Genomic DNA, 25,040 nt, shown 5'->3' with positions numbered 1-25,040 from the left:
TGCGTGTTACAGGCAAATGATGAATAACTAAATTCTACCCCTGAAACTAATTATGTACTATATGTTAACTATATTAAATTTAAATAAAAAAATGTTTAAAAAGAAAAAAGGATCCAAGTAGGAAAGCTAGTTATTTACTATTTGTGTGAGAGTAAAGCACATAATTTGAAATGACCTGAAAGCTTGTTGATATTACGAGAGACTGCCATGCCAGTGGTGATAAAACTTTTTAGGGCAAGAATTTTTAAAAATCTAAGGTGACTGAATTGAGACAGTGCTTACAACTTCTTGCAAGTAACTTCTTCTTGGAAAAAATAGCTGTTTTTGAGGCATAAATATTATGTGTTGTTTTAGCTGAGTAGTAATATTCAGCCCGAGAGTATTCAGCAAACAAGTCTTAGTGGCAGGTTTAAAGAACATTTCTTCTCTGAGATGATGCATATACCTCTTTTCTCCAATTGCGTATCAAGAGAACATAGAACAAATGCATTTTCTCTTGGTTTGTCAAAGAAATTGAGGTAAACGACACAATTTTCTTAAGGATAAATGTCAAAAAGCAAAACTGAAGTATACTTCCAAGCAAAATTTATTAGGTGTCTATTCAAGAAAAACACAATGACCTTCGCTTGTAAGAATTCAAAGTCAATTACCTGAAAGCCAGGTATGAACATTTTTTTTTCTTTTAAAATCAGATACAGAGAGTAGAAACAGTAATTTTTCTTAAATATGGCAGGCAACAGATATTGAAATCTTTTCTCATAAATGGCATCAAGGATAATTACTCATTTATCACCAAAGCTGCATGCAGTTGACTTAATTTCAAACCCAAAGCCTTTAAGATATAAAGCTGGTTGCGAACTTGACAGTTATCAAGGTAGGCTACTCAAAGATGTTTCTTTACCTTCTAACGAATGAAACTCCTCTGTAATCCGTACATTTCAGTTTGGCTGCTAAGATCTTTTAAGTTCATAAAATTTTGCATTAATTCTATCTTACAGAATTGCACAATCAAGGCGTGCTTGTGATCTGCGGGATATGTAAAGGATAATCTGTTGGAAAGTGTTTTAGCTTAGTTTAAAGTGAAAGATAAAGACCAAATTAGGAAATTTCCGTTTTTCTCGACAACTAAATAGTCTGTACAAAAAAAGGAGCAAACATATGTACAAAATTCTGGAGTCTACGTACATTGTGAAAAGATCAATCACTGTCCACAGAAGAAATGCCATAGAAAGTTTAATCTATAAGGTGCTTAAGATCCAGATATGAATAGTTCTTATGCAAAGTCATAAGAAATACAAAGCTAGTTCTCAAGGTATGTGTAGTTCAGGCACTGTTAGTCACATTAAATCTTTCAGGTCCCAAAGCCATTTTGTAAATTTCTACTTCAGGGCACAAAATATAACCTGAAGGATTTAACATTGCTTCCGAAAGTGCCTCATGGATTCCGAGGAAATATTTCACACACACCAGGAAAATCAGGCTCAACATATTCCTGTCCTCAAATGTTGCCAGGATTCTGAGTTCCATAGAAGAAAAATAACTATCGTAGTAAAAATAATTGTATTGATCATAATCCTTGCTAAAACCAGCCATAATACTTATGATGCTTCTGAAGTACTCTATTTCTATAAAATAACGTGTGGGATTCCTTTACATTTCCATAAAATGTACAACACACCATACGGATTGTCTGTTCTCGTACAATCGCAAATGTGTATGTGTGCACACAGTGAAAACTTACCTATGAATATTGCTTACAGATACTTTCAAGTGTCTACGTTAGAATAATTCTTTGCACCTCTCACTAACACTGCTGTTATTAAAATTTTATCAGATAAATAAAACACTAAGAGCTCATTGTTCATGATGCTGATTATTACATTTTAATATAAAATAGCAATGCAACTTTACAACACAATAGTTTTTTGTTTTTTGTTGTTTTTTTTTTTTTGTAGTCTAGCTAAACCTCTTATAGTCTCATGATTATTACCAAAGGCTCTTATTCACGTATGGTTTGCACTTCTAAAAAGTACAGAAAAAAAAAAAAACTGCAGGAAAAGGCTCCTATTTGAAAACTCACATTCAATCAATAAAATCACACTCATCCGAATTAACTTTCCTACGCTTGCTTTAGATTTTGTAATCACTGTGCGTATTACAATATGTAAGTGCAGGCAAACAATAGCCGAAGGACAGTTTTTCATGTCGTGTAAACCAGGACACTAGGCAAACTCGTGAAAGGAAAATACACTGCCAAGCTAAGAATGTGAAAACACAAACCACAGCATTTAGGAATAAACAATCTCTGGTTGCCTGAGGGGAGAATGCCTTTCAAAGTGGACTAGAGAGATTCTTCAGATACTTCCTTTTTTTTTTTTTTGCCTCAAATACTTCTCCTTTTCTAACTCTAACAATCTTCTCTCTGATCTCGCATAGCGACTTTTCCAAGTTTAGCGCAGAAATCAGGACTACGCATGTTCATGCAGAAGCAAGCCCTCAGCCTCCCCAGGGCTGGGCAGCGGCCGTCCGTTTGCTGGTGGTTTGGTGGCAGGTAGAGGTGGGGAGGGCTGGGGGACTTCTAGAGGAGACTAGAAGACAGGACAGTGGGGGAGGCCTGAGGGGGCTCTTTCAGGCAAGGATCTGCAGATGTGGTGCTGAAATGGGGCTTGAAATGTAGGGAGACAGTGATTCACAGCCTCTTGACATAGTTTCCGGGAAAAGTACCAAAGAATTTGGTTCTTCTTGAGGTTCCTGAAAATAGAAGCAATAAATGGAATGAATAACGATGAAATATCGGTTTATATATGTGGGCTAGAACACACTTCGCTTACAAGCTGTCATGAAGCAAGCAAGCCTTGCGGGCTTTGGAAAAGAAAGCGCTCACTTTAACACGGTAGGAGGACAAAGGGAGCAGTTTCATCTGAACTGTCTGATGCCTTCATTGTTTCTCCAGCTGGAAGGCTGCCCTCCCACCCACAACCAGGTTAAACAGAGATGCTCAGCGTCCCAGCCGGAAGGGAAAGACCACGCTGCGAGGAGGTGGGTTTTAATGTCATGATATTAAGTGGGACGATGCCCCATCTCCAAGGACACCAGACAAGAGGGAGGAGTGGAACACTCTCCGGAGGACGTCGAGGCTGGCAGTGTGACAGGACGGCCCAGCAGCAAGGCTCTGTTGGGTGAGCCAGGAGTCTGACACCCTCTTCTACAGGGTGTAATATTAATGGCATTATGGGGGACACTGTCACCATCCAGTTTTATTATGTCATGGGAGATCACACGGAACGGGAGAGTTCTATGAACAGGAGCAGAGGCTTGTGGCTATGGATGTGCCCTCCGCACTTTCATCATTTTCCCCACGGACGGCCTGTCTACAGAAAGCCCTCGTTCCCTCATCTTGTCTTCTCTTGTCCTCCTGTGCCTTTATTTCTTTGTTCCCGCTTTCCGGTGTGCCCCATTATATGATCTTGTCTACAAATGTTTTCTCAGAAGAGCTCTACTCTTATTTTTTTAAGCTTTATTTATTTATTTTGAGAGAGAGAGAGTGTGTGTGCATTAGTGGGGGGAGGGGCCAAGAGAGAGGGAGAGAGAGACTCCACAATCGGACTCCCGCTGGGCAGGGAGCCAGATGTGGGTCTTGATCTCATGACCCTGAGATCATGATCTGAGCTGAAATCAAGTCAGCCACTCAATCAACTGAGCCACCCAGGTACCCCCTATTCTTCTTCTAGGAAGGTAAGAACGTCTCTCAACTTCCACCAAAAATTAAAATGAAGGTGAATCATGGAACTTTCAGGGTTATTTAACATCAGACTTAGTAAGTAGATGAATTGCTGACTTCATCTTGTTTTCTCCAATTAGATCCCCATTGCTGACACCTAACATTGTCCACTGAAGAGGGTGTTAGTATTTCTCATCTAGGAAACACTGTTGTTATGGCTCTTAGATCTCGGGCTTTCCTGGTTGGTGCTATCCAAAGCAACTTTCTTCTCTCAGTTGAATTGAAAGTAAAACTAGCAAAAAATCACATATACCAGAAAACCATATTACAAATGCAGTGCAGGGCAATTGGCTGAGCGTTCGATTCTTGATCTCAGCTCATGTCTTGATCTAGGGGTTGTGAGTTCAAGCCTCGATTGGGCTCCATACTGGGTGTGGAACCTACTTTAAAAAATGCGATGCAGGGCGCCTGGGTGGCTCAGTGGGTTAAGCTGCTGCCTTCAGCTCAGGTCATGATCTCAGGGTCCTGGGATCGAGTCCCACATCAGGCTCTCTGCTTAGCGGAGAGACTGCTTCCCTTCCTCTCTCTCTGCCTGCCTCTCTTGTGATTTCTCTCTGTCAAATAAATAAATAAAATCTTAAAAAAAAATGCGATGCAGTGTTGGCTCGGGATTACACGGTGCATATGTAACGTGTGAAGGATCAGAGGCATCATGAAAGCAAAGGCAGGTTGACTATCACAGATGAGCAAACATAAGCAAATTATAAAACGGCCAAAGGCATCTGAAAGGCAGCGTCCACGTACCCACAAACCATCCATCGTCACACTTCTCCATCACATCGATGACGTCACTTTCTCTGAGCTCCAGCTCATCTTCATTCCTAGGAGTATAGTTATACAGAGCCTGAAACCTTAAACAGGACAAATGGATGTGTTTAAAGACAAATCTTTACACCTTTGTAAAACTACAGAAGATTGTACACAGTCATTTTACTTTTAACATTTCTATCCTTATTAATACGTGAAACTTGATAGTGTAAGTCTTTGGTAAGCATGTAACGTAAATAGAAATATTTGGGCTTTCATGGGGTTTAGACCACTCTGATAGCATTTTTAAAACTACAAGGAGGAATAATTGTGGAAGGTTGTAATATCCACAAGTTGGATTAAAACATTTTGACACTTACAAATCAGACCTGTATTCCAGTTGCCTATGATAGATACCATGAGGGCATTAATAATAGCACAGAAAATAAAAGAAGTGATGTGTATGTTATTCAGGGATATAACGAGAAGGGATTATTGTTTTAGGTGGCCATAAACAAAAGCAAATAATTGCAGCTTCCAAGTTGAATTTTCAGTGGTTCTAAATGGAGATGTACAAACTATTTCAGACATGTCTTCTAAATCGCTCTGTGGGGATTACTATAAAAGAGAAAGTTATTTTTTTTCACCAACAGGAATTCCTTAAAGCAGTTTAGTTTCATAGTTTGAATCAGTGTTTGTGAGGATTTACAATTTGAAAATCTGATGTAATTCACCTGTGAAGTCAAGCAGATGAATTCTGCGCTCAGTGATGACTGAGTCAATATCAAACAGTAGATTATGTATATAAGTTTCTTTGTAAAATGGGTCCTGGAGAAATTGTGTTTGATGTGGAAACTCTCCCTGGAAATAATTTTACATAAAAAGGAAATACTGATAGAACGCTACCATTTTCATTTCCCTGCGTGAATTCGTCGAGAGCCTTTATTTTGATGACACTGATCAGTGAAATGGAATTTGTGGTAATAAAATAGTATGTATTTTAATGCATATTAAAGGGGACTGGCATTTTGGAAAGTAAAAACACAAATTCTAGCAGCTGTGCAGCTCAGGAAGCATTTGATATGCAGGTACATGAAAACTTCATATTCCCACTAAAATATTACCAGTATCATGAGGGGGAGTAAAAAAAAAACAAACAGTGAATTTGTTTTTCCTGTTTCTTCTAACAAACAGTTATGTAATTCTGCCAATATATGGTAATAAGAACTACATTTCAGGGTATTCTGAATTTTTTTTTAAGTCAACTTTAGAAAGTAGATAATGTTGAATACTGCTGTGACAAGAATGATTTATTTCTAATTACTTCATTCAGTCAGAAAATCACATTTTGGTGGAACAAAATTTTCCTATCATTTGAACTCAAGCATGTCATAAATCTGGAACATGGCTCCATGTGCTTCCCTCTCTGCCCATGAACTTTTTCAGATTGGCGGACCCAGATAAAGTTGGCTTCTGGCAGGGGTTGGGCGTGGGGGTAGCTGTCTGGGAGAGAACATCGTCTCTTAGAATACATTATCTACTCCGGCTGGCACCGAACCCGGAAATCACAACATTAGAGATTTCTTGCCGTTAATATTTGTCTTCCTAGAAAATCTTTTCTGCCATTTATACTCTTTTGAAATTGGGCATCTGATGTCTTCTGTTGAGAAAGGATTCTGACTGTGGCGAAGGACAGAGAAAGGTAGCTAGATTCCCAGAGCCGTGGTTAAAGGAAAATAAATAAATAAAAAAAAAGACAGGGAGGGGTTAAATACCAATACTGCTTAATTTGGATGTTTGCAATAGGGCCAGCCAGGGTTGGAGTAGACAAATTATTTTGTTGTTTGCTTTAAGGATTTGATTTTGAGGCTGCTAAGGTGAAGGGGGTGGGTAGCTTTTGTATATTCATATGGGGAAGTTGATTTCAACTTTGTCCCTTTTCCAATGTCACATCTGAGGGAGACAGTCATTCCTGGGCTGTTAATTCAATGGATGTACGTTGAAGCTCTCACTTTGGGAAACACCAGTTCTCTGACTGGGCTTTCCAGGCCTTCCCTCCCTCAGGCGCTTGTCCAACTTCATATGGAGAAAAGCCTCTTGAAGGCCATCAGACCCCAGATGCTGGAGGAATCTCAAGGTCCCAAGAGCTTTAAAAAAAAAAAGCCCCAAATTGGCACAAACTCCTACTTCACTTTGGTATGACAAAAGCCAGTGTGCTTGTCAAAATTTACTTACGATTCGGGTTTAATTAGGCCACAAAAAATAAATAAATAAATAAAATTGGGTGTTTCATGGAAACATAAACAAACCTTCCGGAAACCCCCCTGCCTCTGTTGGCTTTCAAAATCAGTGTTGCACGACAGGAAATGGAGCTAAATTACAATTAAAATGTTGTTTTGAAGGATGTGTTGGTGAGATGAATGATCGTGGCGGCATCAAGACGCTTCAAAAAAATTTGTCTTTTAAATAAGAAATGCTCAGCCAAGCTCAAAGCTCTCTCTATAAACTTGCAACTTTCCCGAGAACATATTTTATCCTAATTCTGAATTGCGGCAACCTTATAACATGATGTTCCTATTTGCACTCCAATCCAGTTTTTACATGAAAGGGATTTAGTGACACCCCATAATCCACTCATTGGGGTTGTCATCAGATAGAAATTTCGTACAGAATGTTTTCTAATGTCCATAGCAGGGCCTTGAAAACATGCCTTTGCCCACCTGTGAGCTCTGTGGTTTGATAAATACCCAAATGATCACACATGGAGGTATTAACTTTATAGGACATGAAACGGTAAAACACAATATACCTATCAATTCATAAGCTCCTTAAAGCTGCTAATTCAATGTGTTGGTAATGCAACAGACCTGTACAGGCTTGGAATTTACTTTTTTGGGGGGATGTGTTCCTATCATCTGCTTGAATAAGGAAACAAACGCAAACTTTAGAATGACAAGTCTTATTGGATTTTTTTTTTTCCCAGTTAAATGAAACTTTAAGGGATTCTTACTTCCAGCCTGTTCTTTGCCTAAGCTTTTCCCTAAGGAGGAGCGCTTTCTGGCTGCACTTGGTAAGAGGTGAGAGATGGTTTCTGAGAACATGTTGTTAGCCCAGGGCCAGGTCTCGGAGCAGTGAGGAGGGAGTCCGTGGTGAGAAGGCACCAGGCCCCACAGCAGGCCTTACTGACTAGTTAGGCCCTGGCTGAGCAGAACATGGGCAGTGGGCCAGAGGGAGGTTCTGCTGGGGCTCGGGTCTGCCTGACAAGGTTTAGTTCCCTCCCTGCTCCTTCCCAGGGGTCTAACTCCTGACTTACAGGCTAGGCAGTAGGCAGTAGGAACTAGATAGCCTCTGGACATCTGGGATGGGCAAAACGGAACGGAAAGAGACACACACCGAAAGAGAATCTTAAAGACAATGTGTGACACCTTCAATTTAAATTGAATGGTAGGTCAGAAAGGAGAGGGAGTTTGAAAGCGTGGAAAGACACTGAGCTGAATGACAGCAAATGTCTTATTACACTGCCATTTCCAAAGACCCTTGTAAGAATGGAACTCTGGAATTGCATTACTAACTTATCACTTCTGGTCTGCTTTGACATTCTTCTCATCATGTTAGGACATTTCTGTGTCTTTCAAGCTGTGGTAACTAGGATTTGCATGGTGAGTAGAACAGAGAGGGAGGCAGATTCATAAATTCTTGGGCATCACTGGAACATTGGAAGGTTTTTCTGGTGTGTAAATCAGTCTTCTACCCAAACTCACAGGTTTCTTTTTAAAATGAACTTCCGCTCTCTGTTATGAAAGATGGAGAGCATTGTAATCTCTCTTCATCGAAGAGCCTCGTGTTAGGTTGTTCTCTCTCATTTGCAAAGTTGAACAGGCCTCTGTTTTAGTACATCGATTGTCTATTTTGTGGGTCAAGGTCAGTCTCGAACTTAGAAGATAAGAAGAATACTTACGGTTCCCCCCCACCTTGAATGTTTTCATGAGTAAACACAGGACGCTGTGGCTGAAATGAAATGATTTTCAATGTAATCAGTGTTTAAACTGGTACTAAGTAAAAAATAATTTGGATAATGGCATGGTACTTTTCTTGACATTTAATATTTCCTGTTGTAAAAAACCAAGAGGGAGGAAAAAAACCAAATAAAGGGGTTCTGCAGGATTAATAATTCAAATATTTTGAAGAATGCTTTGCATTATATCAAAATAACCAAGGTTCAAATGTTTTGAATATATCTACAATCTAGTCTGCTCAAGCATTAAGGAAAAGTCAGGGTTTAGTCCCATTGATTTTTCAAAGGCCAGGAATATGGCAAGAACATAGACACCAAACCACCAGAATGGGAAGGCTGGACACCTTCATACAATCTTATTCCTCAGCGTTTTCTCAAACAAGCAGAAAATAGGCCACATTTAGTCTAACAGCAAAGTATCCACATTCATTCTACTTTTCCTTCACAGACGACATTTTCACGTACAGTACGGATGAAGATATAGATAGGCAGACATCCCATGCTACATTGGAATTAACACTCTCTGTTCTCAATGTGGAGAGAACACATGCATTTTTAAAAAGAGAAAACAGAGAACTTTAAATAGAATGTAACAAACAATATCCAGGTAACATGTAACATTTTACCTTAGAAGAGAAATATTGGTAGAAATTTCCAGTGCACTGAACTCTCAAAAGAGTTTCCTTTCTTTTTAAACTAAGCATCAAGACCAGTATCTGTAATAGATACTTATAATATTGGAAATGACAAACCTTAGCATCCCATATATCCACATAAATATTGCAATGAATGAAAGTTAATATGTTTGTTGAATATGAAAACTCGACATTGTTTATACCGACTACCTAAATGTTACTATTTCAGGAAAAGAAAAGCATTACAATTATTTCATAACACATTTCAAAATCATCCTCTTCTTGATGACTACTGAATTAATTAGTAAGTCCATGTCCTTAGACACCAGGGCCAATTCCTGGGTCCCAGAGTTCTGAATGGATTACTGACAGGCTGGGAATTTTCCTCTGCAAATTGTCCATAGAAATCCCCCTGGTCCAAGAATGCATGAGGAAATCTGGGGTTTCTTTCAGTCTGAGTCTATAATCTGCTCTCCTTCCTAAATTCTTTCTTTTTTTTTTTAAAGATTTATTTATTTGACAGAGAGAAATCACAAGAGAGGCAGGTAGAGAGAGAGGAAGGGAAGCAGGCTCTCCGCTGAGCAGAGAGCCCAATGCGGGACTCGATCCCAGGACCCCGAGATCATGACCTGAGCTGAAGGCAGCGGCTTAACCCACTGAGCCACCCAGGCGCCCATCCTTCCTAAATTCTTTATTCACTCCCTTCCCATCTAAACTCTCTAGCGTAAGACTAAATATTTATGTTACTAAAACTTGAAGCTGTCAATCTATTGGAAGTTCACTCATACTATTCTTAGAAACTTCACTCAACAGTCTGTGCATGGAATATATAAACTTAAGACTAAACAGTGGATAAGAATTATTGAACACATGCATGACTTAAGAGTACAATACTTCTTTAAGTCAATATAAAGTTACTGACAATGTATTATTAAAATAAGATACACGATTTTAAGAATTATGAAGACTAAACTATTCTCTAGCCTAGTTGTCCATTTAATTCAATGTAAATATATTGAATAATTCTATATTATATATAAATAAGAAATGAATAAAAATAAATATATGTAAAATAAATACAAGTCAACCATAAGCTTATACCCTATTAAATTTTTTAAATTCTTGTCCAATCATGCATAAATAACTTTTATGCAGGAATAAGATATATGTATATTGACTGCTATTAATATTTTATAATACTTTTTCAGTCTTCTTTTCTCAGTCTTCTTTTGCATTTTTTTTAAAAAGATTTTATTTATTTGACAGAGAGAAATCACAAGAGAGGCAGGCAGAGAGAGAGGAAGGGAAGCAGGCTCTCCGCTGAGCAGAGAGCCCGATGCGGGACTCGATCCCAGGACCCTGAGATCATGACCTGAGCCGAAGGCAGCGGCTTAACCCACTGAGCCACCCAGGCGCCCCTTCTTTTGCATTTTAAATCACTGTAGAATAATGTTCTTCACATATGTGTAGATATATTTCTTATATTTCTTAACCATTCCTCTCTTTTGCTTTAGAAGTGGAGGTTGGTCTAGCCTTTTTTCACTATCTTGAGAAAAAGCGCTATAAATATTTTTATACAAAGAGTTATTTCCTTGCTTTGGATCATTTAAAGCACATTTCCAGGAGTAAAATTTCTTGCCAAAGATGATATGTTCAAGCCACATGATAGCGAAAATGCTCCTATTAGTCACTCAAAAAATTATAAAAATGTAATTTTAAAAAATGGAAAATGCTGTATTTCAAAGCATATACCAGGACAGATGCTCTGGTCTCACAGAACATCATAGCACTCTTTACAGTGCATAGCACAGTTATAAATAAGAAAATATTATCTGATTACCTGTTCTTATCTTCAGAGAAAAATGTTTTGTAAAATATATTTCATTGTGCTCTTTCTACATGTTTAAATCATTCTAGTATGTTTAAGTTGGGTCAAAGTTTGACTTTTCCATCATGGCCTCCAAGGCTTGGTACAAGCGGTTGGTCTAATTTCATTGATCTCTTATGTTAAAATGTGACTATGACTTTAAAAATCAGATTGGCTTTGGCACCAAACAATCTACTTTGGGAGTCCATATAGAACCTTTTCCTTGTCATCATTATAATTCGACTACTTTAAGTCCTTTAATTTGACTCACATCGTAAGTAATTTAAGTGAATCGCCCCTTTGACAATTATGCATATCGGACTGTTGCTAGAATTACGTGCTTCATTAATACCACAGGTGTCTAGTCTCAAGGAGTCGTGTTCCTGGGTGTGCCAGCCAGCAATGTCTTTGTTTTTATCAACCCCTCCCAATATGTCTTTTCTTTTCCTCTACAGCCTTTCAGAGAACCACACTCCTCACCCTCTTCTCTGATTGCCCGGGTCTCTCTACTGTTCACATGCTCAGGCCAAGATTTATCACAGCCTTTATTAAGATGATGGCGACTTCTAGAATTTTTCTAAGGTTATCTTAACAGGAATCATCTCCATGTGAATCTGGAGAGTGAGGAACCAGTTTTGAGGAAAGATGACTAGTTACCGTATTTGAATTAATTGATTTTAAGCGTATTTGGTTAATAGATGAAAAAGTAGCACTCATCGCTGTTCATGAGGGCACCTTTGTGTCTTTCTGGTGTGGGCGTTGACAGTGTAACTTTGAATATGTACCTCGGCTTCATTATCTCTAAAATCAGAGTTGGCCAAGACGGAGATTAAAATCTTGTCCCCCTCAGGGAATCCATGGAAGAAACCACATTTCCACAGATACATTTGTTCTGTTATGTATAGCTGCCGTCATCAACCTTGCCCCTCTCTTGTCAGAGAGCCGAGACAGCTCACACCGATCGATTAATTCACAAGTGTTCCAGTCATGTAAAAACAATCTTACTAACCATTCAGCTTCATTTTTCAGATCAGGAAACCCAAACTCAAAGCATCTCTTAATATCACAAGTAAGCAAAAAGAAGAAACAATTACAATTTTGACTGGCACTCTCCTGAATTACTCTGATGGAATAGATGGCCTAAGTTGGTTAAAATCAGCACCCTCAGTTTGTCCTTTAGGCGAGTGTTTGTGTTCTCGAAGGATACTCAAGTTAATTATCTTAGGAGACTATCTTTTGCCTTCCCCCCACTCCGGTGTTAGAACTCCAAGGGCACAAACCGTGAGAAGAGATCTCTCCTGAGTCTGCACTCTATTGCCCCCAAGTGGTGAGGAGTGGCAGCAACATGCTAATATACCTCGGGACCGCTCTACAAAGTCCCTCCAGCCTGCATTCATTTCGAAAGGGTATTTTAAAGACCACGGAGTGTTGTGGAATAGATATCCATCTGTTTTTCTGACTATGGACTTCCCTTCCCACATTTTAAATTTTTGAGAAAGAATCGCTTTTGGGCCACCAGTATTTTGGGTCCGTGCTTCTATTTTAACTCTGCTCATTACTCATAATTTCTTAACAGTTTTGTGATCAATATAGCATATACATTTGTGACATTCAGAGAGACTTACATGTGTCTGAAGAATACAATAAAAATGAGAAAACCCAGTGAAGCACCATGTTGTTTTCACGGAATCCTAAATATTTAACTTTTTTCCCTTGACAATGTAACAATCTCCCCCCCCCCTTTTAGTGTAGCTATTTTTTTAAGGTTATCAAAAGTGGATACAAATGAGACAAGTTTAAACACATGCTAATATTCGAAGCCCGAATCAGCCCACTGCTCCTAAGGGAACCAGTCTGGAATATCCTAGAATCTCTGATTACAGTAAACCATATACTTCCCTAGCTCAGATGGGGAGACGCAGTCAGTCAGAACCCATCTGACTGTGCTTCCGCAGAGGCATTTCTGGGGATCAGCTATATTTAGTATTTGGTAATTCTTCATCAGAATTGACTGTTACTTTAAGTACTAATGTGGAAGAAAATTTGAAAGAGTTATAAGCACTTCTAGAGTTCTTCGAATTTTTTCCAGAAAATGTTAGTGTTAGTACTTGCCGGCCAGAATTCGATAGAATTCTCCTAATAACAATCCCGTGTTTATGCTGATAGCCTTATTTTTCCTTCTCAAATTATGACACACAACTTTGCATGAATCTAAGGAATATAGAATATTTATGTTCCCTGTGAACACACAGAACTTATAAGTACATAATGTAAAAATCTGGCAAAGAAAAAACCTTGAGGTGACCTAAAACATAGCATCTCACTGACCCATGGGAAATTTATGGCCGGGCCATATGAACTGTGGAAAAAATCCTCCTTTATGTTTTGGCTCTGGAAGGCCCTTCTGTGAGTGAGACTAAGAATCTCTTCAAATCAACATTCCTCTTTCTCTATGGCAACCCAAATCTCTGCCTCAGAAACAAAGCGACGGCTCATGATGCTAGCAAAAAGCACAAAAATGGCAGACACAGAGATAGCTACATTTTTTTGAAAGCAGAAAAGGAAATCCTCTTAACAACCAATCGCACGCACCCTTAGCAATTTGGAAACCATAGTCTCGTAGCAGACCAGGTAAGATTAAACCCGCATTTATCAAATAAAAATGGTGAAAAGACGGACTTTGTTGCAGAGACAGAAATCCCCAAATGCCTTGGCTACCTTCTTCAGAACTGATCGTCCCATTTGGAACCCACTTATATGAAAGTGCTTTCGACCTTACAGAGCTAAGGAGTTACAGGGGAAAGTAATTTCACCTTTAAATCCAATCAGAGCTATCAAAAGATGGGAGTACTGAAATACCCTCTAATCTCTGGTTTAGGCTTAAAAAGGACCATGGAGGGGCGCCTGGGTAGCTCAGTGGGTTAAGCCTCTGCCTTCGGCTCAGGTCATGATCTCAGGGTCCTGGGATTGAGCCTCGCATTGGGTTCTCTGCTCAGTGGGGAGCCTGCTTCCTCCCCTTTCTGCCTGCTGCTCTGCCTACTTGTAATCTCTCTCTCTCTCTCTCTGTTAAATAAATAAATAAAATCTTAAAAAAAAAAAGGATCGTGGAGCAAATGTAGCACACATTGCCAGAACAACAAGATATTTTTGCAAAAAGGATCATGGATTCAAGGGAAAAAAAAATCAAAATAAACTGAACGCCACAGAAGCAAACATTACTGGAAGTGTGTGAGTCCCATATACGATTAGCAACTGCTTTATTCTTTGCACTAAAAATGGTGAGTGGAGGGAAAGCAGCGACCGACAGAGAACGTGGAAGCCTGAGACGGCTGGAGAAGACAGCGTATACTAACTACACCATTATTTGTCTGATGAGAGTGTCATCCTATCTTTTTGGTGTTTAGAAAGCTGACATGTACAGACGTAAAAGGGAAACATGCTGCCCAAAGACAAGATAGGATTTTCGAACTGATCGATTTCATAGCCCATCATCATGGTCCCTTCATCTCAGGGGTATCTCTAGCTCTACTTTAGGGGCAAAGCACAGCAACGATAACGAAGGAAGAGCCAGCCTACTGAGGACGGGTGGCCAGCGTGCCCAGCCCCGGGGTGGGGGGGTGTTCTGACCCTACCCTGTGGGAACTGCTGAGCCCTCTGACGGGTGAGCCGCAGGATCTCCTAGACATCACTGGGCTACGCGGAGGCTTACCCAAGACAAATATCTCGCTTTTTAAGTCAGCCTGGAAAATCCATAAGAAGTTAATTAGTTCTTGCCCTCATTCTATGGCCTTCAGGAGGAGCTTTCCTGTTTTGCTTTTTCATGCACACGCAGCATGCCAAATTCTTGAACGGTTGCAGAGCGGGGAGGGTTTACCAGTTAGCCTGCAGACAGCCCTTCTGGCTGCCCACGGTTTTCACACCACAGGCGGCAAGTGCTGCTTTCAGAAGGAACTCAACAGGCAGAGCAGAGAGAGACTTACGGAGAGAAGCTGGCATCAAGAAGATGTTTGAGTGCAATGTTGACGGCTAAGAACACATACAAGAATGTTTAACAATGGGGTTCAAGACAGGCTCAGATCTGACCTATTTCCTTTGTGCTTATTCGACCAGATGCAAGGTAAGATAGAGGGAAACATCTCTTAATACCCACCGAGTTTCATAAAAAGTCTCAATCATTGTTCAGGGGCACATTTTCTAACAAAACACATCAGGAGAAAACCTGGCTTTTCTGGAAAAAATAGTAAAATATCATGAAATATTGAATATTGTCCTGACTCCATCTTGTGACTATCTTGGCATTCTTTCAAAGGAAGATTTTTTAAAAAATTTTATTTGTTTATTTGATAGAGAGAGATCACAAGTAGGCAGAGAGGCAGGCAGAGAGAGTGAGAAGGAAGCAGGCTCCCTGCCGAGCAGAGGGCCGATGTGGGACTTGATCCCAGGACCCTGAGATCATGACCTGAGCCGAAGGCAGCAGCTTAAACCACTGAGCCACCCAGGCGCCCCTCAAAGGAAGATTTTTAATATGACAGTGAACCAAGTAACCTTTCTTGTGTGAGTATGTTTTATTTTCTTTCCAGGAGTAGACAAGATCTACTACTTGTCCAAATTGGTAGGCAAGTATTCGATATGCTTATGGGAAATTCAGTAAGACTAAAAGACTTTTTTAAAGAAAAGTGTGTGGTTTTGTTAACTCTCACTGAGGAATGTTTTTTATAATAATTAGTAAAGATTGACCTCATATCTGCAATCTCTATATAAGAAATGCATTAAGTATTTTTATTTAGGGGTTATGGCAGAGAATGCTTGATGTTCTCCAGTATTCATTCTCTTCTTTGTCCATCCTCTGTAACAGAATCCTAGCAGGGACTTGGACATTTGAATAAAGTCTATTTCTCAACCTTTCTTGTATCAAGATGTGCTCATGTGATAAGATCTGACAGATGGGATATATGCAGTAGGAAGGGACTGCTGGAGCTGGTGCAGCCACTTTGGGCCATGCAGTGGAAACTTCTCATTGAAGAAGATGATGTGCTAAAATAAAATGGCATTTCCTGATGACTATGGAGTCACCTACCAGCCCTAGATGCCCTACCTTCATGCATAAGAGAAATATACTTGTATGTTGTTTAAGCTATAATTATTTTCTGGTGCAGAAGCTGCCCCAATCTCAGCTAATACAGGGATTCTATGAACATTAAGGCTCATAGAGAAAAAACATTTAGCTGTTGGCTTGATGTGGATAAACAGCCAGAAAGATCATCTGGACATATTAGGAAGAATTAGTGCTTAATTCCATGTTGGAACTGTGCTCAAGGGGGATTACTTTCTGGTGGGATGGTTTTAGAGTGAGCAGTCTTCCTTAGGGGCCCACAATGTTTCTTGGAAAACACCCAAAGAAGAGTATCTCCGTCTCTTCATAAAGAGCTTACACTGCAATCTGAGTCCACATGCCATAAGTCTCTTAGCTGGAAAGGGAAGTTCAGCTTATAAAGGAATAGAGAATTATGATAATTTTTAGTATGAAAAACCACTATTTACAAAAAGGATGCTCAAAAGACTAGAGAAAATATTGAATTCTAATTTATATATCACTCATCATTTATATGTACATCTCAGTCTTCTGTCATCTATAAAGTGTTGGTGAATTTTACTTGTATGAAGGATTTTAGATTGTACGTGAAAGACTTACATTGTCTCAGAAAATAAAGGACTAAAACTGCATTAAGTTAGCATGCACGAAGTAAAACAGTGGTGGGAAAGTATTTTAATGATTTCATGCATACTATACCATACCTACTAAAACATTATTAAAATTTGATTTTGTCTTTGCTTTTAGTGCAGGGTGACTTTGTAATGAGCATAACTCATAACATTCTTGACATGGAAGGTATAGGCAGCCTTCTTAGAAGACTCAAGCCAGCCCAGTTTATCAGTGTCAGACATGGGGTTAAACTATAATGATGGCCTAAACGTTGCTACTGATTCAGTTGGCTTCTATATTTACAAGCACAGATAACTTCAGTCAACTTACATTCTTCCCATGAATGGAAAAAATAGATTTATAAGGTTTTCGAAAAGCTCAGTGAGGGATTTATAATGCTCCTTTGCTCTCGAGTAAGATAAAATAGAGGAAAAAACGCTCCATTTTTCTGGAGTTAGTTATTTGATGTAGTTATGAAAGTATCCTTGGGAAACATCGTTGTTGTGAATACCTCCATTCTCTCATAGCATTCTGCAAACTGAAACCTAAGGTGTGTATGAGATTGAGCATGGTTCTTGCAGGAGAATAAACCTGTGTAAATCCTGATTTTGTCCTTGAAACTACAATGGCGAGATCGTCATCTCTCTAAATTAGAGAAGTTCATGGGGTGCCTGGATGGCTCAGTGGGTTAAGCGTCTGTGTTCAGCTCAGGTCATGATCCCAAAATCCTGGGATCAAGCCTCAAGTCAGGCTCCCTGATCAGGGGAGGGGCCTGCTTCTCCCTCTCCCTCTGCCTGCTGCTTTGCTTGCCTGTTTTCTCTCTCTCTCTCAAATAAATAAGTAAAATCTTCAAAAAAGAATAATAAATTAGAGAGGTCCAGTTCTAAAGTTACTGTGCCATGTGTTAACAAAGCTTAAGGGCTAATGAACAAGTAAGGGAAAGGCAAGGAATAAATACTTTGGCCTTAAAATGAAAACCACAGAAAGAGTGGGGGAAAGGCAAATTCTTAGTCTTAGATATTATCTGAATATTATTATTATTATTAAAATTTCCTAATTATTTCACACCAGCCAAAATGAAACCATGGAGGGCAGAGAGCAGCTAGTCTCTATTCCATTTTTTCAAAAATTCCTTTCATAGGTAAGATGAATTCACATTACTGGACTATTGGGGTGGATGGAGGCGGTGATGGGAGTTTGGAAAACTGTGCGGATGGCATTTCTCCGGAGCTGGGTGTTGGTGCTTCCTAGCACAGAAACTCGACTCTACCACAACTTTTGTGTTTTCACTTAACTGCAGAGGCTCCCATTTCAATTTCTGAAGACTGGAGATGAGGATAGGTTATTATCTGACGTCTATCACCTTTTGTCTACAGGAAGAGATTTCAAGATCATTCTGATTGTCGAACCAGAACTCTCCTGTGATGAGTTCATTCATGCTGTGGTTAGATCCCTTTCCAGTGCCAGCCACTAATTTTGTTGGACATCTTTTTTCACGGTATCCTTACAGGGAGCTAAAAACCTAGCAGGGCTGCCGGTGTGCACGACTCAGAGTTGGGTGATTTGTGAACTGTTAACAGGAAAGTGTCATTCCCGTAATCCTCATTAACCTACTTCCATTTTGTGGAAGAAAAGTGTCTTGGTACTCAAGACAAGTGCCAAAGATCTTCCTACCCTCAGGCTCTGCTGAACCTGCTGATGGGCAGGACACGTGGGAGGCAATGAGCCCGCTGAGAAGGGACAGAGGATGACAAGCACAGAGTTGATATCTTTGAATGGGATGGTTCTTAAAAAAAAAAAAAAATCTAGTGATTACTTTTTATTCTTCTATATACATTTTTGTTTGCTTTACTCCTCAATCGGGGTATAGCTGCTGTGTACGTGTATCTTTTAAAGGTTTGGACAGAGGCCATGCCAATGATGTTAAGAGTTAGCAACCAATATTTCCATGGCGTTTTAGAACTTGTAAGATGGCACAAATCTAAATACAGCTAATGAACAAAATTCATTTAAAGACATGCAAAAAACCACACTCAGGATGCAGTTACCTTTAGTTTTGGTGAATTTATCTCCTGTTGGTAAGGGTATTTGGGGAGGAGAGGAGGGGAGTAGGGCTGGGGAGTCTGAGAAAATGTGGAGTTCAGGTCAGAGACAGAGGCGGAGGGAGAATGAAAAGGAAGGGAGGGAAGGAGACAGCTGGGAAAAGGTGTTGACTTTCCATCTCCCGGAGAAAGTGAAGGCAGCTTAAAGATTGAGGAAAGACAAGATGTGATTACGGCTTGTGTCCAGAACAAGGTTACCTGGTCTCTGGAGATTATCCCCCAACCTCGAATAATGTTAACGTTACCCTCTGGCAACTGACATTTATGACAAGTTCTTGCTTGAAAAGCACTAACTTTTTCTATTGAATTTGATTCAGAATTCTCAGTGGGTGGCATCATTTTTCTGAGGTGGGTAGATAGAGACAGGAACCCCAAGATTCTACAACTTTATATTTACAGGATGGCTCCTTCTAAACATGAAGGAGAAACAATGAAAAGGATGACTCTGTAACTTGCTGGTAAAGTAGATCACGATTTCTAGAGAGTTTGTTGCAAAGCTAGGGGAGTGGGAGCGATGACGTGTGCCTGTGGGGCGTGTGCCTGTGGGTGCCTGTGGGTGCCTGGTGGGAACCACTGTGAAACCCCCCTGCCTGCCAGCAACAGGCTCCTGGGAACAAAGCCACTTATCTAATTGCCTTGTTCTATTGATTACCTTGGAGGGAAAATGAGTTATTTAGATAACTGACCTAGAAACATGTTTGACTTCCTGTAACGAATGATCTCTTGTATTCAGTCGTGTGTTTATTTTATACAAGCTCAGGTGGGGCTGGGTTCTTTGTTCAGGTGAACTTTTCTCTTCTGGGTGAGGAACTTGGCCAAGCCTCAGGGTTCCGTAGGTGTTGAGGGTCCTCGTGGGCGCTGATCTTTATTTAAGCCCAAGAACACCCTGTAGTATAGGTCACTTGCGCCTCTATATGTGATCCTGGTAAGGTCTTCATAGAAAACTATGGGATTTTTGGAAAATTATTTTCATTTTCTAAGATGTTTAAATAAAGGATCCATGGGGGGGAGTGGCTTGCATAGTAACATGATATAAAACATTCTTTTTGTTTCATAATTTCAGTCTTTGCCAGGAATCAAATTTCCTTTTTAATTTACAGGAGATATATTGGCGAGATCAAGTTTTGCTTTTGCTTTTGTTGTAAAAGAAAAATTTACAGGCTAAAGATTTAAGGTGTTTTCCTTCTTTACTAATTAAAATCATTGCCCAAGATTCTTTGTAAGATGGAAATGCATCAGTAGTCTTATGTAGCCACCAACTTGAAGAAATTATTTCTTCAGGGAGTTAAAAGGGCATAGGAGTGCTTTTTTGTTTCCTCCTTCTCTCCTTCTCTCCTTCTCTCTCTCTCTCTCTCCTTTTTTTGGCAAGTTGCCTTTGGAATTGGACTCATCTCCGCGTATCAATTTCCTCATCTCTAAAGTGGGGTTAATAATATAACCCACCTCATTGAGTTATGAAAAGTAAAGACGAAGAGTTCTTAGAACAGTGTTTGAGAGTAAGAGCTCGGCTCTGTAGTTATCATGGTTAGTAACAAAAATCAGGAAGACTATACATTATAGACTGTTGAAATATGAATGTGTAGTCACAAATTAATACTGAAATTATATCATATATTTATATCGTCTTACTAAAATCTGGTGTGTTTCCATCCATTCCTCCACCCCCCAACTTAGGTAGTGCTTGTGTTTCTTAAGAGGACGTCTTGTAGGGCGATGCTAAAATTGATGTTTACTAATGTGATTAACTGTACTATCTAAATATAGTAAGACTGGTTAGTTCTTCAGTAATTAGGCAAGATTAAAATACCTCATTACTGGTCTTTGCTGCATTGCTGTCTTCCTTAGGGGTCCTGGAATCTGTGGGGGTGGCTACAGGATATTTTAAGCAGGCGGGTTTCCTCTCCTCTTCCTCCTCTTCAATGTGCAGGCTTGGTGTGGCCTCTGGGCCATCATGGGCACACCACAGGGCCCCTGGTTCCTGAGATTCTGGCCCTCCTCGGATGCCTGACATAAACCCCTCACAGATATCCTCATCTTCCTCTCCAATGACAGGGAGACATTGGGGCAAGGGACCCATATTCGTGTATGCAGAGGCCACAAACTTATCACCTAGAACTTCGGGTACTTTCTCGGGGCCTCCAAAGCTCTTTCCCATTTTTGTCAGATCGGCAAACTTGTTCTGAGTCGTCTTTCTGGGATCCTGCAGTGGTTTGGCCTCATAAGGCTGGAGTGCAGCCAAGGTCACCCCTGAGCCGGGGACAGGTAGCGGAGAGGAAGCTGGCTTGGCAGGTCCAGAAGCTGGAGGCAGCGGGAGGAGTCCTGAGGGCTCCTCCTTGATTTCAAGGATGATGTCCTCTAGGATACTTGGTTTGGCTTGGTCAGCTGATAAGGTGAAAGCACCAAGCTTCTCTAATTCATCCAAGAAGCTGTCCAGAAAAGGAGGTGGCGTTGGGGTCAAAGGATTTGCCGGTGGACACGTGGCTGTCAGGGACAGCCACCCGGGGGCTGTTTTATCTGAGCCAGGTGAAGCTTTGTGCATGGGAGCAGGGGCTGGTTCCCTGGAAGCCAACTTAGAAATGAGCAGGGATTATGGTGTTAAAAAGAAACCAAGAAAGTAATAATAATAATAATACATCAAAACACAGAGACAGAGAAATGCAGGAAAGGTATGGTCATACATATAAAAATATTTTATGCAACAGTCTCACTCAAAGATATTTTGCTGACTTTAAATGAAATCATTAGCATGTTAACTAGAAGGTTATCTGAACACAGAAACTCTCCTAGTATTTGGAAAAGAGATCTTAGGTGTCAGGATAAGATAAAGCTATTAGAGATCACAAGGTCAGACCCTGAAACCGTGAAACTGTAAGCGATTTTATTTAATAGATTAGCTCTTTTAAACTAGGGTTCTGATATTGACTTAGTGTGTCTCTGAAATAATGTCACTGTAAAATGAAAGGTTTCAATAATGTTACTGTTAAACAAAGTTTTCAATAATGTTACTGTTAAATGAAGCTTTCAATAATGTTACTGTTAAATGAAGTTTTCAATAATGAAACCTTTTCTTATCCCTTGAATTTGTTTAGTGTTCTTTCTTCCTGTAATGGTGCCAAAACTTTGGAACTTCCATAATTTTCTCACTTATGTTTGCAAGGTAATTAAAATATATGGCATAAGATATTTTTACATCATTATGCATGAACACATTTCCAAATGAATAAATTCTGAAAAATATTTTTCAAGAACAGAAACTCATCATCAGAACACAATTTGACTTGCGGTAACTTCTACTTCAAAGTTTAAAAAATCCAAAGTAAAAGTTTACATAGAAAGGGGACATATGATTTTAATGGGAGTAAACTGCTAGGACTCCCATTCCTTTACGTAAACCTGTGGAATATAATTTATGAAGTTTAATCTCCTGAGGCAAAAACATACTACTGTGTATCTTAATATTATCACTATATTTCAGATATATTGAACAAAACAGAATTTTAGTGGAAATTCTGAAAAATTGTTCTAGAAACTCTGCCTAGGAACATTCTAAGACATTTATCTATTGTTGCTGAACTAGAAAGAATGCTAGACATGGATGGCATTTTTCATTCTCTCTAGGTAGACGGTTTGGGTTTGGAAAGAAAAAAATCTTCAAGGAAGATTTTGGAGATGCATTTTCTAGTTGGTTGTTTAGGATGAGACTTTACTCATGTACTCAGCACTCTTGTTCCTAGGGCCATGTAACTTTTGACTTCTGTGTGCTATAAGAGGAATGGGGCATTAATAGAATTTATTTAGCTATTTTTTTTAAAGGAAATATGATGTCCTGTCGGTAGGGGGTGGGATAAATGAGGCAAAGGGTCACAAAGCTCAGAGAGCGTTCTACCGGAAGATTTGGGACTAAAGGCTGCCGAGCACCTGATAGAAAGTGATACTACACTGTGGTCTGTTAGTAGATAGACAGCCACTCCTAGCAAGTACTGCCTGTGTTTAATTTTTAATAAGACAGAAATTACCTAGGTCTCCTTTGATAGCTTAGAGGAGTTCTTTACTGGCCAGTGTTCTATTTTATGCTCTTTGTTACATAATGTCATAAAAGATTTAGAAAATCTGTGAAATATGTAAAAATTCAGGATTATGACTTTTCACACTTTCCCTTTTTTCTCATGGTCAGGAATATTATGTGGATGAGGAAGAAAGACGTTTAAATCCCACTCTTGTCCTGACTGCCCCTATCACCGTTACTGCCTGCTCCTTTTATCGGACCATGGTAGGCAATTCGTATGCTTAGCTTGACAGGTTCAAAGTGCTTAGCTTGACAATGGACTTGATTCTGCTAACAGTGCAACCAAGTATCCGAGTTACCGATATAGCATAAATATACCTTTAATACGAAAATCAAGGAATTATCTTTTCTCCTTAGAGTTGGACTCCATTACACTCAACGCAGAAATTCAACCTTTGAATCTCCCCTGACGTAAAGATAGTATGTTAAGAAATGTGATTTGAGTGTGTCAAAGAGTGATTCAAGAGTCAACGAGTTCCTTCTCTATTTGCAAATATCAGTTAGAAACTAAGATATATAATACTATAGTTCCTTTTCTGAAAATGATTCAGTTCAACACTCCTGAGAAGTTTCCTTCATTAAGCCAGCGATATCATAGCATAGATTACCAGATGGGATGAAACCATTATTTTTTTTTCAAATTATAGACATGAGCTTTTCAACATGTCTTCTTCCCAGCAGTGAGAATAAAAACTAATTAGTATTAGTGAAATTTCTCTATTTATAAAATGTAAAATCTGGTGTTCTAAGAAAAAAAACTTAGGAAACTGAAAATACGTTTAAATCATTCACAATCAAGATTAAAATGCTGCGATCTATAATATTACATTGCCAGTATTAGGACATTATGGAAGAATTTCTTACTATAAGGCTTTGTAGATACATGCTTATTCTTATAAAATTTTCTTTGAAGGTACGGCCTCTTTGAAATTTAGCTGGTAGTTCTTTTGAGATGACTGAAAGGTAATTAAGACAGATACATGGATGAAGATTCTGATCTTTTCTTTTTATCAGTAGGAACTGAAGGAAGGACATTGATCTCTAGAACTAAGCTCTGGTAGTGAAATACACATACTGAAGGAGCTTCTGAAAAACTTTGTAATCAATCAGACAAAATCAGAGAGTACCAAACTGTTCTATTACCCAATGATATTATCCAGTGATAAAGGATTGAGAGCAATTACCTAGCAACTGAAACCCAGTCTTTAAAGAGGATTAGAATAAATAAAATGCCCTTTTAAAAGAGAATGCTTCTCTGTGTAAACCTGGCGATTCACAGACCTGTACCCCTGGGGATAAAAATACATTATATGTTTATTAAAAAAAAAAAATTTGGAAGGGGAGGCGAACCATAAGAGACTATGGACTCTGAAAAACAACCTGAGGGTTTTGAAGGGTCAGGGGTGGGAGGTTGGGGGAACAGGTGGTGGGTAATGGGGAGGGCACGTTTTGCATGGAGCACTGGGTGTTGTGCAAAAAGAATGAATACTGTTACGCTGAAAAAATAAATAAAATGAAAAAAAAAAAAAGAGAATGCTTCTCTTGAGAGGGTAGACTCCTCGATCATTTACATATGTAAAATCCTTCTAGGCTCCTTGACAAGGAGTACTTTGGGTCACCTGGGATGCTTTTTTGCACTGGGACATGATGACTTCACAATTGGATAATGTTTGATACATTGATGTTATTTTGTTAGTTCTAAATGGTTTATTTTCTATGTCCCAGCCAAATTGTTCAATAAATTATGCAAAATAAAATGTTTAAAATGTTGGGAAGTGGAACAGTTCCTTGGTAATTTAAAGTTTTACACTTAAAGTTAATGAGAAGGAGAAAGAAATCCCTAAATACCATCCATGAGAAGAACACAACATATTATAATTCCATAGAAAATGAAGGAAAACTTCACACTGTGAGTAAGAAAAGTAGGAAACTAGCCTTTTCTAATTAACCAGTTCAGGAAGCAAAGTCCCTTTTAGATTACATATTGAGAAAGATAATGGTCTACAGCTAACAGCTCAAGAGAGACAGTAGTTCTGGTACAAAATTACCCTAAACCTAATAACCAATGACATTTTCATTCAAACTAATAAGCAAACTGACTTACAGACCTTAATTAAAAATGT

General features: G+C 39.2%; 2 protein-coding genes across 23 annotated transcripts in view; both read right to left on the bottom strand.

Annotated features, from left to right (window-relative positions):
• Window positions 1-568: 568 nt before the first annotated feature.
• The window catches only part of SORBS2 (sorbin and SH3 domain containing 2), a 355,104-nt gene continuing 330,632 nt past the window's right edge, over window positions 569-25,040 (bottom strand). For 21 of the 22 annotated variants that reach the window (XM_045997808.1, XM_045997805.1, XM_045997825.1 and 18 more), the window contains 3 exons: window positions 8,487-8,536; window positions 4,526-4,632; window positions 569-2,751 (listed from right to left, as the gene is read on the bottom strand). In XM_045997808.1, coding sequence (XP_045853764.1) covers window positions 2,690-2,751; window positions 4,526-4,632; window positions 8,487-8,536 — 219 coding nt within the window. In that variant the 3' untranslated portion in view covers window positions 569-2,689. The remainder of the gene's footprint in view (window positions 2,752-4,525; window positions 4,633-8,486; window positions 8,537-25,040) is intronic. The other variant, XM_045997809.1, reaches the window with a different exon arrangement.
• On the bottom strand, window positions 17,585-24,139 carry LOC123937179. Its single transcript, XM_045997831.1, has 2 exons — window positions 20,659-24,139; window positions 17,585-18,992 (listed from the first exon to the last, which is right to left on the bottom strand). The coding sequence occupies exons 1-2, from the start codon at window positions 21,388-21,390 to the stop codon at window positions 18,783-18,785; spliced, it is 942 nt and encodes a 313-aa protein (XP_045853787.1). The 5' UTR covers window positions 21,391-24,139; the 3' UTR covers window positions 17,585-18,782.

This window comes from Meles meles, chromosome 2 (assembly GCF_922984935.1).
Source record: "Meles meles chromosome 2, mMelMel3.1 paternal haplotype, whole genome shotgun sequence".
Taxonomy (NCBI): Eukaryota; Metazoa; Chordata; class Mammalia; order Carnivora; family Mustelidae; genus Meles; species Meles meles.
Note: the sequence above shows the minus strand (reverse complement) of the source record. Positions and strands in the feature narration are given on the sequence as shown.